Raw genomic sequence first — 16924 nt, 5'->3', positions numbered from 1 at the left:
GCTGAAGTTCTGGTGTCTTCTGGTATGGGTCCTCCTACCTGAATCCTAGAACCCACTTTTCCGTTCCCCAGAATCTACCCTTCCTTTTTGGTCTGAGTCTCCATTATCCTCAACCCTGGTTATTAGTAGCCCACTAACCCCTCTTCTAAAAGAAGGAAGAAGAGGACCAGACTAGATCACTATGGGGATCTAGTCTTTGCTTTTACTTTGGAGGAAAGTGTCAGGAAGAAGACCTGTTATTTGGAGGAGAATCCTTCAGCATGAGAAAGTGAAAGTCATTCAGTCATGTCTGACTCTTTGTGACACCATGGACTATACAGTCCATGGAATTCTCCAGGCCAGAATACTGGAGTGGGTAGCCATTCCCTTCTCCAGGGGATCTTCCCAATCCAGGGATCGAACCCAGGTCTCCCGCATTGCAGGTGGATTCTTTACCAGCTGAGCCACAAGCGAAGACCAAGTATACTGGAGTGGGTAGCCTATCCCTTCTCCAGCGGATCTTCCTGACCCAGGAATTGAACTGGGGTCTCCTGAATTGCAGGCAGATTCTTTACCAACTGAGCTATCAGGGAAGCCCAAGTCAAATTAGCATGACTGTCTTCCCCAAATTTAAAATCATAGACAACTTCCTCACTGTGGCCTGCAAGCCCCTCTCCAAAATGTCTCTGGCCCACATTTTCCATTTACTTCAGCCATCACTCCCACCCCCATTTAAGTTCTAACAGGAGGTGGGGGTGGCATTTGCCAAGTTCACTGAACTCAGAAAGGCAATGGAGGAGAAAGCATAGGACTTCCAATCAGAAGAGCCACCACCGAATGACTGTGTGACCCTGAGGGAGTCCCTTGCCCTGTGGGCCTCAAGTTCCTAATCTGTAAGTAATACCCACCCTTCACTCTTCGTGGAATCTCGTGAAGACAAAATGAGCCAATGGTTAAAACTGGAAGATGGAAACTACAGTGTGGGTAGGAGTTGATAGTATTCCTCTTGGCCTTTTGGCCTCTGTGATGTCCCTTTAGTTGGAGCTGTCAGAGCCCAGATCCACAGGAAGCCCTGTAACTAGGTCTCTAGGACTATCCACAGTTGGGTTGCCTGGGTTCCCTGGGAGGAGAGGGGGCCTGTAAATGGGAGGGTTGGGGGTCTGTCCCCTAGTTCAGAAGCACAAAGGCCTTGAAGGAATTCCTAACTTGGATGAGAGTTAGAGGTTCAGGTTTCCTCTCTCATCACCATTATGGCCTCCATTCTGACATATGACAGGTTAACTGTTCCACAAGGAGCAATGATAGAAGTCATAGGCTTCCAAGAGGTCAGACCAGGCCAGGCAGTCTGCCCTTGGGAAGATGCATGGCTGGTTCAGATCAGACAGTTAAGAACTCACATCAGCTACCTTTCTTCTGTCTTTTGAGTCCTCAAAACTAAGCAACCTGTGCTGTCTCTCAACTGTTTCGTGATAAGCAAGAAGGGAAACTGAGGTCAGGCTGAATCAGTAACCACAGTAGGCTTTAGTGATAACAACTGGACTTCCCAGATCACTAGGCCCTCTTCTGGTCTCTATCTTTTGTTCTGTATCTCCCTGACTTGTTCATATTTTATTTATTTATTTAATATATATATTTTTGGCCACTTTGTGGTTTTCAGGATCTTAGCTCTCTAACTAGGAACTGAACTAGTGCCCAAGGCAGTGAAAGCATGGAGTCTTAACTACTGGACCACCAGGAAAATTCTCTCCCTGACTTGTTCATGAACTTGAGAGTACAAGGAGTCATTCTTTTCTCTATCCCCAATGTTAAGCACTGTGCCTGATAAATAGTAGTCCCTGTGTCTTTCATTTATTAATTCTATAGAGCATTGTTCTAGGTGCTGGGGATACAGAGTTGAACAAGCCAGACAATGTCCCTATCCTCATGGAGTTCATATTCTAGTGAGGAAGACACACAATAAAGATGTAAACCATGACGATTATCAATAATGAAAAATGCTGAGAAGGAAATTAAGCGTTGTGATGGGGCGAGGGATGTTACTTGAGAGATTAATGTGACAGGGAAGATCTGACATCTAAACTGAAATATGAAGGATGAGAACAGCCCAGCAGCGAACATCTTGCTTAATAAATATGTGTGGCAAGAATAGACGGATGGATGGATGATGGACAGATGAACAGACAAACGAACAGGGTGGATTCTGGTGTGAACGAGAATCATGCTGTTAATCTCAGTCCCTAGTATGCTTAACACAAGAGAGGAAGGTGGTCAGGATGGGATGTACTGCTGCTGCTGCTAAGTCGCTTCAGTCGTGTCCTACTCTGTGCGACCCCAGAGACGGGTGCCCACCAGGCTCCCCGGTCCCTGGGATTCTCCAGGCAAGAACACTGGAGTGGGTTGCCATTTCCTTCTCCAGTGCATGAAAGTGAAAAGTGAAAGTGAAGTCGCTCAGTCGTATCCGACTCCTAGCGACCCCATGGACTGCAGCCTACCAGGCTCCTCCGTCCATGGGATTTTCCAGGCAAGAGTACTGGAGTGGGGTGCCATTGCCATGGGTCCCAAATTCCCAACCTTTCTCTCAACCCGAGTGCGCATCGAGCAAACGGATTGGATCCAGGGTCTGCTGGGGGGCGACCGAGAGCTCATGCCTTTCCCTTTAAGGCTCGAGCGGAAGACCGCGGTGAAGGGCCTTTGGGTCGGAGGGAAAGAAATAGGTCTGCCCCTTTAAGAGGGCGGAGACGCTGAGTGGCGGCGGCTTCGAACGCGGCTTAGGGAGCCAGCCCCCAGGTTCCCGACCACCCTCCTTCGGCCCCCACCTGGATTTCCAAGACGCCTCTCTCCGACCTCGCCCCAGAGACACTGTCGCCAGGACTCTGACCCTCCCACGTGGACCAAGGCCGAAGCTCCGGCGACCCCTGGAGTCAGGGTCTGTCCGGCCAAGCCGCGGCCGGAGCCTACTGGCGGTCGCCATGGTAATGCCGCGCCGGGGACCACCCGGCCGCCGGGTCCCCCGGCCGCGGGGACCTGTCTTCCGGGTTCTAGACTCTCCCTCATGCGAGCTGCAGGACCGGGTTAGGGTTTCAGGGAGAGCTTGGTGGGGTCGGGACGCCTGGCTCTAGTCAGGGCTCGGCTTGGACATACCCGGCCCCCCAAAAAAGGTCTCCCACTCACCTCCCTCAGGGTTTCATCTCCCAGTCTCTAACCTTCCGTTTCGCTAAGGAAGACTCCGGTTCATCCTTACGGGTGTGCTCAAACGTCACGCCTCCCGGGCCCTCCCCCTCCCCCAACCATTCCAGTCTGTTTCTTGACATTGGGCGATAGATCTCCCTAACTGTAGCTCTTGCTGCTTTGGCAGCTGGAGTTAGGCACATCCCTTGGCTCTAGGGCTGACACACTTTTAATGCCTACCACAGCAGCCCTGCTGTCCAGAAAGGAAGATCTGTGGGGATGAGGGTGGAGGTGGGGGAGGTACATCCCACCTCCCAGGACCCTAGCTTCTGGGTGTTAGATAAAAGGAAACCCCTGACTTGTCTTTCAGAATCAAGGCCTCTGTGTTGGGCATGCTTGGGTTTATGGTAATATCCCTTACATCTGACATGGGTTCCCCAGGCCAAGCCTCTGGGAGTGTGGCAAAATCCTTAGACCTACATGCCCTGTAAAGAATGACACAGGCTCCCTTGGGCAGCCTTTCCTTTGCTTCCTCCCTCTTATTACAAGATTAACACAGATAGACCTAAGGGAATTATTTTACGAGACAGGATTCTAAATCATCATCTAAGTCTTTAAGTAAACCCCATCTCTCCTCATCCTATATTCCTTCCCCAACACAGCGGGGAGAAAAAAAAAAACAAAACAAGCAAACAGAAAACAGTACACCTGATGTCTTGTTAGAATTAGGAAAAAGCAGAGTGAAGACAAAATGTACTTGCAAATGGTATTTCTCCTCCAACCTCAATTGCTTTGTTTTCCTTTCAGGCATGCAGTCTGCAGAAGCTGTTTGCTGTGGAAGAGGAGTTTGAAGATGAGGTAAGGAAGTGTTGGTGATCAGAGATGGCACCCAGGCCTAGAACTCAAGTTTCCTTTTACCTGACATGTGTATCTTTTTTTCCTTTTTTTTCTGTGAGAGGCTGAGAGATGAGAAATATAAACAACCCACTTAACTGTCTTAAAAACAAATAAAAAACCAGAGAGATGAGCTGCTTAATTGTCATACCTTTAAATTACAAGGGCCTTTGCCTGGAAGCTGTGTCACGTGGATGATTGGATTCACCTTCATGATGACATACTTCATGTGGGAAGAAAGTTAATGGAGAGGCAGAGACAGCGCAGCTACTAGACAGCTGGGAGCCCAGGGTCACCAACTGGCCACCTGAGCCAGGGCAAAGTATTTCATTCTCTGGCCTTCCATTTTCTCTCTTATGACATGAGGGATGTTCTTCTGCCTCAAACATTCTTCCCTTCCCTCCTCTCTCTGGAGAAGATGAGGGATTAGATTAGACCTGAAGCTGGCATCTTAGAATCACCTCTGCTGAGTCCCTGCCACATACCAAATAAATCAGAATTTCTGGGGATGGGCCCAGGCAGGGGTATTTTTAATCTCTGGGTGCAGCCAGAGACCACTGAACTAGTGATCTGCAATGCTGTCTTCTCACTCAGATCTAACAGATGTAGTTTCATCTGGGTGACCCAAAATTGTTATGTCAAATCCTTTTCAGAAAGAAACAGGATTTAAGTGAATAAAGCCCCCAGAGGTAAATTAAATCACTTAAGAATACAACACTGGGCTTCCTTGGTGGCTCAGTGGTAAAGAGTCTGCCTGTCAGTGCAGGAGAGATGGGTTCAATCCCTAATCTGGGAAGATCCCAGATGCTGTGGGGCAGCCAAGCATCACAACTATTGAGCCTGTGCTCTAGGGCCGGGGAGCCACACCTACTGAGCCCACGTGCCATGACTACTGAAGCCACATGCCCTAGAGCCCCATGCTCCGCAACAAGAGAAGCTACCTCGGTGAAAAGCCTGTGCGCTGCAGCTAGAGTGTAGCCCCTACTTGCCGCAACTAGAGAAAAGCCCATGCAGCAACGAAGGCCCAGCAAGCTAAAAAAATACAGCACCGATAGCCAGCACCAACATTAGACGTACCTCCAGTCTAATGTACATGGAAACTACTAAACTACATTTATAGAAGAGTTGCTCTGGTTTATCAATGACAAGCCATTGAGAGCTACTTTTTGACTCCCAGTGGTTTGCTTTTAAAAAATCACTTCTAGATTTGTTCGGATGCCTAATTTATGCCTAGTGAGATGGTGCACCAAGGACCCTTGTGGCAGCCACAGCCCCATACTTCCCTCCCTTTGAAGCTTTTGAAACCTGAGGTTTGAAGGGAGAAACAGACCTTTTAAAATTCCCTCTCTGGCTTGTCTCATACCCTGAGGCCCCAAGACATAGTGACAGAGGCATGTATGAGTTCCAGTCCTGGTTCTGTGAAGTTACTTAACCTCTCTGAGTCTCGGTTTCTATATCCATAAAACAGGGATAATAATATACCTATTCATAGGGTCATTGTGAGAATTCATTGAGAGAATTCTGGTAAAATGTTTGCATGGTACCTGGCACCCAGTGAGATGCTTCGCATGTTAGGTGTTTTGTTATCATTTGGGGACTTGATTTTTGTTTTTAAAAATAACTCAAAACTGCCAGCTTTGTCAAGGAGATATGTGTCCTTGTCTTTGTCTTTCAGCTTTGGAGATGTGTAATTACAGACTGAAAAAGTGACCCTCCTGGGTCTTACCAGGTCAAGGTAGGACTGCTAGGCTAGTAATGGAATTAAGAGTGAAGGACTCTGACAGCTCAAGTTTCTGTTCCATGACCAGTCCCTTCCCCCTTCCCAAGGCAGATGACATCATGTCTGAGAGGGAGCTCTGCAGGGGAAAAGGGCTCCATCAACTCCCAGGGTCATCAGGATTTTATTCCTGCTGTAATTCTAATATTATTATTATTACTAAGTCCTAAAGTAGTCCTGTTGGAGTATGCTAGTCTCCTGATAATACACCAAGCAGGAAAGATCCTTTCTCTAGCCTAGACAATCTAGTGCGGCAGCAGGGGTGGGGGTGGAGGGGACCTTTCTGTCAGTTAAATCAGCAGTTCTGACTCAAAAACACCCTCGGAACAGGTCTGTTGCTCTTGAAGGTGTCAATCTCACCTTGCTTCCCAACTGGAATCCATACTTAATTTAACTTGCCTGAAAAGCTATATTTAACTTCTGCCTATTTTGTTGGATCCAAGGCCTCTTTGACTTACCGAAGACTGTGTGTGTGTGTGTGTGTGTGTGTGTGTGTGTGTGTGTGATGGGGGGAGGAGTGGGTTGAGGACACGAAGCAAGACCAGCTCTTGAGTGCACAGGCTGGACACCGGAAAGCTAATTTCCTTGAGATGGATGTGTGCCCTGGGGAATTCGTTTGACTCCTTGGTGACCTGGTTCCTTTGCTTCTCTTACTGCTCCAACTGCCACCACCACCCCACCTCCTCTCCCCTCCCCCTCGAGACTGAAGAAAGAGAGAAGCTACCTGAAAACATAGGCTTAGAATGTGTCTGGCAGAAGCCTGGTGGCGGACTCTTGGGCGAGGTCAAAGGTGGTGAGAGAGTCTACAGCTGCCTTACATGTCTTGGTTTCCTGCTTGCATGTATCTGCACACACAGACACACCACATGCCTGAAACAGTAAAAGCAGAGTGTTTCTTGACTTCCAGACGCCAAGACCCATTGTCTCTGCTTCTTTGTAGGATTTCTTGTCGGCTGTGGAGGATGCAGAAAACCAGTTTGCAGGCTCACAGCCTGTAAATGCCGGGTGCCTGAGACCTGTCTCCTCCCGGCCACAGGAGGCCCAGCGGCTGCCTCGAGTCACTGCCCCAGCAGAGGCTGCGGGCCTGCCAGCCCTGGGACGCCGCCTTCCTACCTGCGGTGGGCCTAGGGCCACTGGGGGTGCACTTCCCACAGGAACAGCTCCCCTAAGGCCTGTCTCGACATCCAGCAGCTGGCCTGGCAATCAGGGAAGAGTGACACTGACAGAAGTGCTCGAAGAGCCAGGAAGACCCCAGTCCTCAGCCTCCCACCCCCAGCTCACCTTCAGGAGCAAAGAGCAGGTGATTGGTGGCTTCGAGGGGCCTGAACAAGATGAATTTGATAAGGTCCTGGCAAGCATGGAGCTGGAGGGGCCCAGCTTGGAGTTGCAACTTGGAGTTCACAGTGAGGCCACAGGAATCCTGCCCAGCTGGCAGCAGGAGGACTCCACACTGGCTAAAAAGGCTCGGGTGGCTGATCTGAGCAGACCTTGTCAAAGGGGACCTGTGCCTTCTCCCCACGTAACTGATATCCCATCAGCCCCAGATCCCGCAGTCCTCTGCAGGACTCCACAGCCTCACTTGAGACCTGGAACCACGGGTAACTTTCCTGTCCCAGCTACCTCAGTGGTTCGTGCTCAGCCACCCCACTGGGAAGTCTCTCCTGTGGGTCCCCCTCCTCGAACACCCCAGCCTCTCCAAGCTGCTGGCAGGCCCATTCAGAGCAACCCTCAAAATCGTTTCCCTGCTCAGCCATTCCAGTCTCCAAACACCTGTTCAAGTGGCAAACTCCGTTTTCTTAGACCCCGAACTCCCAACTCAAGCTGTGCTGCTCCCTCAAAGACCAGCTGTGGACTGTTTGCTCAGGGTCCACCCCAACCCCGAACTCCAGCGTCTTCTGTCCTGTCTCCTGTCTGCATCCCGAAGGGTCCCAGTCCCTCTCCACTCCCTCAAGCTGCTCTGCAGACGCCCATCGTCACCAACCACCTGGTGCGGCTGGTCACCGCCGCCAGCCGGACACCGCAGCAACCCACCTGCACCTCCACCCGGGCCAAGATGCGCCGTTTCCCCGGCCCAGCAGGGCTCCTGCCTCACCAGGTGAGTGACAGCTTTGCTCTGGCCAGAGCCAGAGCTCCCCAGGCGGCTCCCCTGGCCGCTGGATAGCAGCCGGGTGTGTCCCAGCCCTGCCCAATCCCAGAGGATCTTCAATCCCAGAGGAAGTGGAGGAAGGAAGGGCAGGGGTTGGGGGCTTTCCAGAGCTGTGGAGAAGTCAGAAGTGGGGAGAACTGAAGGCCTGAAAACCCACATAGATGGAGATGCCTAAGGCTCTGAGAACATCACAGTTTCCATTCATTTGTTGAGCACCTCCTGTTCACTGGCCCCGGCCAGGAAGACTTGTTCTTTTATATTTACTAAGGACTGGTGTGTGATGGGCCCTTTGCTTGGACCTGAGGATACAGAAATTAACATAGAAATAGTTCTTATCCTTCGGAGCTCCAGGGGAGTGGAAGAAGCAGACTTAAAGATATGTAAAAGGGACAGAGAGAGTAGAGGTCATTCCCTGGGTGCTGGGGAGACACTGGGCTCCTTGTGCTTCCTGGGTGGGCTTTGGACAGATGAATAGGAGATTTACAGAGGTGCGCATTGGACAGCTGTGTCCTGGAGGACATTTCAGCAGTGGAACAACAGGACAGAGTGTGTGCAAAGGCACAGATTCTCTTGGAGGTCCACAGAACCATTCATTGTGGCTGGTGTGTGGGGTCACCACGGGGGAGTCAGGGCTGAGCTTGGAGTGTGGATTTTGGCAGCAGTAGAGAGACAGGGTCCTTCAGACTAGTCTTAGATCCAATCCCAGATAATTGGACTCTGAGAATCTGGTCTGGTTGTGATAGGTTACCCCTTTTCCTCACATTTGAAGGGTGTTTTCTTCAATTAGAAGCGATTTCTACTCATTAACTTGCTCTTCCCTGGCACTTTAAGAGAAATCCAAGGAAGCCATGTACATTCCTCCTGGGTTGGATCCCTGTCAGGAAGGGTGAGGTCCCCGAGAAGGGGTTTGGGGAAAGCTACGCTCTTACTCACTTCAGGCCTCTCTATTCAGGTCATCACCCACTTCAGGAAGCCCCGGGATTTGTTCCAGAGCCAGCTCCAGCTTCCTCACATTTCCCCAAACGGTCCCCAAAGCATCTTTTTTGAGCTGCCAGTGAGGCTCTTGAGACTTCGTTAGGAGAGATGTAATATGTGTTAATTGTCCCTGATAGTTTCCTGAACTCATTATGTAACCCAGACAAGAAGCTGTACTTGTAAATAACAGCTGCTGAGCTTGCTCTCGCCTTCTCCTCCTCTCTCCCCTCGTAGCACAGTGGGAAAAATCTGGACGACATCATGGTTTCCACACCCCAGACTCCGACTCACGGTGCTCTGGCTAAATTCCGGACAGAGGTAACTGACTCCATGCAAATGCTAACTTCCTGGGACTCATTTAAGAGAGAGGGACATCCTTGTGTGTTTCAGAAGCTGAGAATCAGAATCAGTGCTGCTCAGCCTATTTTCTGGGGTCACACACCATAGCACGTTGAGGGACGCCCGTCCTGATGCCAAAGGGGTGTTAACTGATGCCATGGGTTCAGCCTTCTTTCCCAGCTAAGAAAGAACAGCCGGGCTAATTCCATCTGCCCTCAGCAGAGGAGAGTGCAATAAGTATCAGGAAATTATATCTCGGGAACCCTTCCTCTCAGGTTTCTGGGAATCAAGCTGGGAAGCTTGTGCCTTCACCTTGCCTCTGGTGCGTTCCCTCTTGGTGGGTGAGACTCAGCCTTCCTCCTCCCTGGGATTCTGGTTGACCTGCTCTGCCTCCCAGATCCACTTTTGCTTTTAATTCTCTCTAGAAGTTTTTCTCTTTGCTATATCTCTTTATATCTACCAGTCCATTTCAGCTCCAAAACAGTAAATACTCATCTGAATTTAAAGCATTTTTTAATATAACAAGGTGTACAGTTAAAGCCAGAGGCATCTCAAGTAAAATATAATTGGTTTCAAAATTGTCTGGAAGCCTGTAAATGTATGTGGGGGCTCCCTAGCCCTAAGCCTTTTCAAGTTCATTACAAGGGATAAGCGTAGCTAGCCTTTTGCATTAATATAATTAAAGTCAGGTCCTGATTTAAAATAAACTAAGTTATAGAGCACCTTTGCTCTTGTTTCTCAGTGAAAGATGTGATATGCAGCAAGTTTTCACATGCCCTTTTCTGAACCTTGAGATAAACGAAAGGAGAAAGCATGGCCACTGTGCTGCCGGGAATTCACCCTTGCTCCCCCGCCCCTCCATCCCTGCTCAGTCAGGATCTCTAGCAAAGTGGACCCATGAACACCAGGCTCCCCTTCTGCTCTGTTGTGCCAGGTTGTTACTAGTTCCCAGGCATCAGTGGAGGAAGACTTTGGACGAGGGCCCTGGCTGACCATGAAATCTACTCTGGGTCTGGATGAGAGAGACCCTACTTGCTTCCTCTGTACCTACAGCATCATCATGGTGCTGCGAAAGGTAAGGGTTCTGGATGCTGAGACCCAGAGGAAAGGCCGTTTTTATATCTCTCCCCAACCTTCCCTGCTCCACCTTAGTAAAGGGGCACTCTGTTTGCTCCCTCCTACCCTAGGCCTGTCTCTGAACAGCAGCATATACCATTGGGTTGTATCTTCCACTCACCTACCTGTTCACTGCCATCCACAGTATCAGGCACAGGCAGAAGTGGGTTACGGGCATGTCTCCATACATCTGAGTCCTGAATGGGGTAGGGTAAGCACACTGCTCCCCTCAGAGCTCCCCACAGGTCAGAAGTCACATGCCGACTCATGTTAGTACATATGCTAACATGCTCCTGCCTGTGGTCTGTGTGATAGAGATCTATATAAATATATACACATCAATACATAAGAGAAAGGAGGCAGGGGAAAGAAATGAAGGACCTGCCAGCTTCAAGTCTGCCAAGGGGAGATGGGCTGAGCCCTTTAAACTGCCCCTTGGCCCTCCACAAAGGAAGATCATCACCACACTGGTACGCTGCATCACCACCCCCACCCATCCTCAGGTTGCCCTGGCTCACTTGGGAACCTTACAGATGGGACATGTCTGGCTCAGCAAATGCCTCTTCTTGTAACCAGGCAGCCCTGAAGCAGCTTCCTGGGAACAAAGTCCCCAACATGGCGGTGATGATCAAGTCCCTGACTCGGAGCACAATGGATGCCAGCGTGATTTTCAAGGACCCCACGGGTGAGGAGTTAGGTTCTGGTAGTGTCTGGCGAGTGGCCCCATTGAGGTCAGCAGGTGAAGAAGAGCCACCCTCTGCATTCACAGTTAGGATAACTGAGACAGTGAGCCACCTACTTTCCAGCTGGGCCCAGACCAGGCACTGTGCTGCCCTTGACCCTGAGACTGATGGGCAGCGTGGTGTTTGCAGGAGAGATGCAGGGCACGGTGCACAGGTTGCTGCTGGAGACGCGCCAGAATGAGCTGAAGCCTGGCTCGGTGCTGCTGCTCAAGCAGGTACTCTCCCCCTCCTTCCATGGAAAAAGCCCTGGTTGTCTCTCTGATTCCCTGCCCTCCCAGGCCCCAGGCAGAGAGTAGCTGCGCTGGTGCTAGACCCTGGCTTACTGGAGCTGAGTAAAGGCCTGAGCTCCATCCCCAGGGGGTGGGTAGGAGTGGGAGTGGCCTGTGAAGGGCCAGGGGTGGACAAGTGGTTGTACTCGGGCACCAGGGTTGAGGCGGGAGTGATTTCTGTGATCCTGGTGCAGAGGCCACCAAGGGAGGGGCAGGTGGGACCAGGTGGCCAGCGGTGCTCTCTTAGGACATTGGACCCCCCCCCCCACCCACCCCTTCTCTCCTCCAGATCGGAGTGTTTTCTCCTTCACTCCGAAACCACTACCTCAATGTGACTCCCAACAACCTGGTCCATGTTTATAGTCCAGATGCTGGAGAGGGGGACATCCTCAAGGGATCTCAGTCCTTCCCCAAGGTAAGAGGAGCAGGATGGAGGAGGGATAGCTAGAGCCACTCTCCACCTGGACCTTCTGGTTTCTTCCCTTCCACCACCTTGGGGAGCAGGGATGTGAGGTGGACAGTTGCCCTACGGTGAAAAGATGTCTTTGGGGACAGGGCCATTGCCTCCTGTCCCTGGTCCAGCCACCTGCCAGATGGCACGGTAACAGGACCTAGAGGAGCAGCTGGCTTCTGAGTGATCCCTGAGTGTCTGATGGCAGACTTGAACGTCATAGAGTATGGGAGTCACTTGAGAACTAACCAAGGTGACAGTCCACAAAGGGGTGGGGCCCTCAGTGAGTGACTGAGGGTTGGACTTGCTGCAGGTGACTGTGCAGAGAACAGACAGCTACAGATGGTCTGTCAGGTGAGCCAGCCCTTGCTCGACATCTTTCCCCCTGCTTTCCACCTCTGCTAGGTGAGGGGACACCAGCCTAGAATGCCTTGGGAAACCAAGGAAGACTGAGTTCCAGGCAGCTCCACTCCAGGGTGAGGGTGCAGAGCCCGGCCTTGACTTGGCACACAGTGTTCCCTCTGGCCACCTGCACCTTCCTGGGATCCTGGGTTGTTGTCATGGCCTGGCCTGGGGGTCAGGAGACCTGGGTCATGTCCCTCCTCTGCTGGAAATTTGTAACATGACCTTGGGCAAGTCCTGTCCCTTCCCCTGCTGTTGCTTTGTCTATAAAGTGAGTCTATAAAGTTATAATCAGTGATGTCTAGTCAAGTTATGCTTTTAGCTCTAATTTGCTACTTCTCATCTTTCTCCCTAACCTTCTACATTCTCTCAGTATCACCCCTTTCTAACAAAGCATCTTGATTTCCTTTTAAATTTCAAGTCACCGCTGGACTTCCCTGGTGGTCCAGTGGTTGGGATTCCATGCTTCCACTGCAGGGGGCACAGGTTCAGTCCCTGGTCAAGGAACTAAGATCCTGCAAGCCAAATGGCATGGCCAAAAAAAAAAAGATCCAAGTCATCCACACTTGTTGAAAAAAAATTAAAATGGTACAGAATAAAGAAACATAAAACTGACCCTTCCCTGTTTGCATTCCCTAGGGCTAACCATGGTTAACAGGTTTAATTACTAATTTTAATTACCTATTCATATATTAGCTATTTGGGGGATTGTTAATAGCTCATTTTTAATTCCAGCCTAACTCCTTAGTATGTTTCTGAATGGCCTCTTCACTGTCTGCTCCAGTTAAAGAGATTCCCTAAAACATCAGATACCAACTGAATTAGAAAAGAAAATCAGCCAAAAAGTTTTTTGGTTTTGTTCTATTTATTTTTAAATTATCTGTTCTTTGGGGTGTTTGGTATTTCAGCTACCTCCCCAGCATAGGCTGGGTGACTGGCCACTGCCTCATTCCTCTGTCCTGTCTTTCCTGAGCCCCTACCTATTCCTTTGAGCTTGTATGGGTGGAGATGGTACCGTCTAGCGAGATTTCAGGGGCACAGGTATTGGTAACCAGATCCTCTATCTCCAGGATCTTGGAAGTTTCCATGAAAGCCTCCAGCAAGAGAGCGAGAAGCCTGGGAAAGGCCTCCAAACAACACAGAACCCAGAGGCAGGGGCGTCTCTTGAGAAAGAATTCCCAGAAGCAGGTAAGATGGTCAGTCCACCCAGGAGCCAAAAAAATGGTCCTCCTATTTCCTCTTGAATAGCTCAGGCAGATTGTTCTGGCTGTGTCTTGTTCCTCCTCCTGTGAATCTTTGGATCTTACAGAAATTAGACATGGTGTCTTTCCTGGCAAGGCTGCAGGCCACAAACTAATTAACACAAAGAATGTGATCCTCAGCTCCCGCGTTTCCAGGCCATGTGCTGTTAGCCACAAGGAGGAGATAGACTGGCGCCAGCCTTGAGTCTTCTGTGGGCTGATGGCTAAACCACAGAGGCAGATTTCTCCATCCTGACTAAGCTCTGAGGCCCTCCAGGTGGTGCTAAGGGGTCCAGCATCCCCATAGTTAGGGTGGGACCAGGATACAGACCTGAGAGGCCCAAATACAGACCTCTTCGTGGAGGGCCAACTTGTTCCTCAGGAGGGAGCCTCACCCAGGTGATGCTAACACAGTCCAGGTCTGGTCCTTAGCTCTTGGATCCCTCAAATGGAACCCTCATGGGATTATGGGTAGGTGTCTCCATGTTAACCAAATTCACAGTAGACCATGGATAAGCCACAGAGCCCATTTATTTATATTGTATGAAAAAGTATCTACCCCGTGTGCTGGAATCTTCTCTAGAATCTTCCACTATCTCCTTGTAAGTCGGCTTGAGGACAAGCCAAACCCTCCTCAGAAGGTTGCTGGTGGTCATGGAATAAGAGAGGCAAGCTGCCTGTAGAATGTTGTGGTTGGTGTCACATCTCCACAGTAGGGACAGACCTGCCAGGCAGCACTGGGAGACACAGATTCGGATTCCTGCTCTGAGTCCCATTCCCCTTGACTCACACTGGCTGCTCATTCCTCTTCATTTACCCTATCGTTTCTCCAGACAGTGTAGCTAGTGAGCAGCAACTTTTTTGTTAAAATCAAATTCCAGTCCTACTTCCCTGGGTACAATGCTGGTCACCCTAGTTAAATTTAAATGCCCCCAAACTGACTTCTGGGCTTCCCAGATGGCACAGTGGTAAAGAATCTGCCTGCCAATGCAGGAGACGTGGGTTTGATCCCTGGGTTGGAAAGATCTCCTGGAATAGGAGATGGCAACCCACTCCAGTATTCTTGCCAGGAAAATTCCATGGACAGGGAAGCCTGGCGGGCTATAGTCCATAAGGTCACAAAGACTCAGACACGACTGAGCGTGTGCACAGGCTGCCTTCCGCCCTTCTAGCAGCAGTGTTTGTCCGGTGCTCCGTGCCAGACTGGGAGCTGGCCTCTGCAGGTATAGTTTCCAGCCTGACTGACGCTGGGGCTGCCTAATTCCGTGCATTCAGTGGGCGTTTTCTAGTTGGAAGCTGTGGCTCTGGCGTCAAATGGATGCGCACTTGGGCAAGTAGTTGACCTCTTTAAATCCTGTTCTCTTGGGCAAAGTAAGGATTGTAACAGGAACCACCACGAGATGCCCTCTGCAGGGGCCGTGTGAGGCCGAAGTGAAGTGATGAGTGTAATGTGTGCGAGCCTGTGCCTGGCACCAGGTGTGCCCCCAGTACATGTTAGCTGCTCTTGTTCACAGAGCAGCAGTGGGGGTTACTGAGGTCAGCTGTTTCCAGCTTCTCAGGCAGAAGTACCCATCCGAGAACTGTGGTCAGGACAGTTACTTCTGTCCTCTCGGCTCACAGAGGCACTCTAGGGGAGGGGACGGTGACTTCTCCCACCATGCAGAGTGCAGGTGAGAGACCATGAGAATGAGCTGTGTGATTCTGAGCACATCTAAGGGCTTTTCCCAGCCTTCTTTCTCCCTCTGTCCAATCAGACAATTGCACTAGGAGACCTCTGATGCCTTTCTGCTCAGGTGCTGTGCTTCAGGATGGAAAGAAGAACCATGGAGGCCCAGGGGGAGCCCCTTTCTTTGCAGAGTGACCTTGGCATTTTGCCTCTGCCTTTTGTTGAGTGTGGGGAGCAGAAAGGAGATGGAAATCAGGCCAGCCTCAGGCCCTTTGATGTGGGGACCACTGCCCAGAGAGCCCCCTCCCTAACTGCAGCCGGGTTCAGACCCTCCTGAAGGGTGGGAGCTTCAGCTCTGAGTCACAAGGGGCCCTCAGGTTATCACTGAGTCTCCCCACCCTCCCTGTCCTCCTCTGCAGATGACCTGGATGGACTCCTGAGCGAGCTCCCTGAAGACTTCTTCTGTGGGACCAGCAATTGGGACTGCCCCAAGGCAGGGCACCCGCCGTGAGCCGGCAGCCTCTCAGCACCATGCCAGAGCTCTGGTTGTGTCTGATCACATGCCTGGGAGAGAGGAGGACCAGCACAGCTGGAGAGCAGACAGAGTTCTGAGACCTCTGTGGTCGTTCCCACCCTGGACACTTTCCCCGAGAACACACTTGTCCCTCGGATTCTGCACTGTCCTCACTTTGGGTCTTCCTTTGGCAAGCGGAACTCTGCTCGGTATTGGATCTACTGTCCTTCGAGTCCTTGGGTGCATATCCCTTCTCCTCCAACAGGGAAGGTGTGTCACTCTCCCACCTCCCCTTGACTTTAGAGGATGCTGGGCCTGGGCCCTTGACTCCCCAGTCCGAGGACAGCTGAGGAGCCAAGAGAAGCTGTGGCTTCTGTAGCAATCTGTCCCTCTGGACAAGGAAGGAACACACTCAGGCTTCCCTCTGCTTTGTCTCTTGAGGCCTATAGCTACCCAGCTCACCTGTGTCTGGGGCTCCAAGGTGCGGGGGCATGGGTGTGGCTGGGGCATCTTATTCTGAAATAAAAGCAGCTGCCTGCTTCACCCGCCTCCCTCTCTTTCCCAGCCTCTCAGCTCCTTGTCCTATCTGCCCTGCCCCTGGTGCCTTGGCCAGGACAGAGCCAAAGCTACTCATTTTCTTTCTCTTTTTTCTTACAGACTTCTTTTTTTTTTTTGCTGCACTGGGTCTTAGTTGTAGCACATGGGGTCTTTAGTTCCAGCATGTGAACTGTTAGCTGCAGCATGTTCCCCAGCCAGGGATCAATCCCAGGCCCTCTGCATTGGGAGCTCAGAGTCTTAGCCACTGGACCACCAGAGAAGTCTCGATAAGCTTTTTGACAGTTTGAGATTTATAGGATTATTGCACAGATGTTACAGGGAGTTCTCCTATACCTCACAACCAGTCTAAGAGCCAGTACTGACACATTATTAACTGAACTCTATGCTTTATTGACATTAACCCAGTTTTCCCCTAATATTCTCTTTCTCTTCCAGGATCCTGTGTAACATTTAGTCATCTTGTCTGTATAGACGTCTCTTGGCTGTGGTAGTTTCTCAGACTTTGCTTGTCTCTTAATGACCATGACAGCTTCCAGGAGCACAGGTCTCGCTTCTTGTCGGATGCCCCCTTGTTGGAATTTGTCTGGTGTGTTTTCATGACTAGACGAGGGTTATGTGTTTGGGAGCTCACAAAGGTGAGCTCCTGTTCTCATCGCATCATATCAAGGGTTGGTGTTGACTTTGAT

At 50.7% G+C, this 16924-nt stretch overlaps 1 protein-coding gene across 1 annotated transcript; it reads left to right on the top strand.

Moving 5' to 3' along the window:
- Positions 1 to 2692: 2692 nt before the first annotated feature.
- HROB (homologous recombination factor with OB-fold) lies at positions 2693 to 16220 on the top strand. The gene is made up of 10 exons (XM_055575734.1): positions 2693 to 2951; positions 3955 to 4005; positions 6759 to 7913; positions 9174 to 9257; positions 10213 to 10353; positions 10971 to 11079; positions 11267 to 11352; positions 11696 to 11821; positions 13330 to 13447; positions 15586 to 16220. Exons 1-10 carry the CDS (start codon positions 2949 to 2951, stop codon positions 15675 to 15677), a joined length of 1965 nt encoding a protein of 654 aa, XP_055431709.1. The 5' UTR covers positions 2693 to 2948; the 3' UTR covers positions 15678 to 16220.
- The last annotated feature ends 704 nt before the right edge of the window (positions 16221 to 16924 follow it).

Source organism: Bubalus kerabau, chromosome 4 (assembly GCF_029407905.1).
Source record: "Bubalus kerabau isolate K-KA32 ecotype Philippines breed swamp buffalo chromosome 4, PCC_UOA_SB_1v2, whole genome shotgun sequence".
Classification (NCBI taxonomy): Eukaryota; Metazoa; Chordata; class Mammalia; order Artiodactyla; family Bovidae; genus Bubalus; species Bubalus kerabau.
This window is presented reverse-complemented; position numbering and strand designations above follow the sequence as displayed.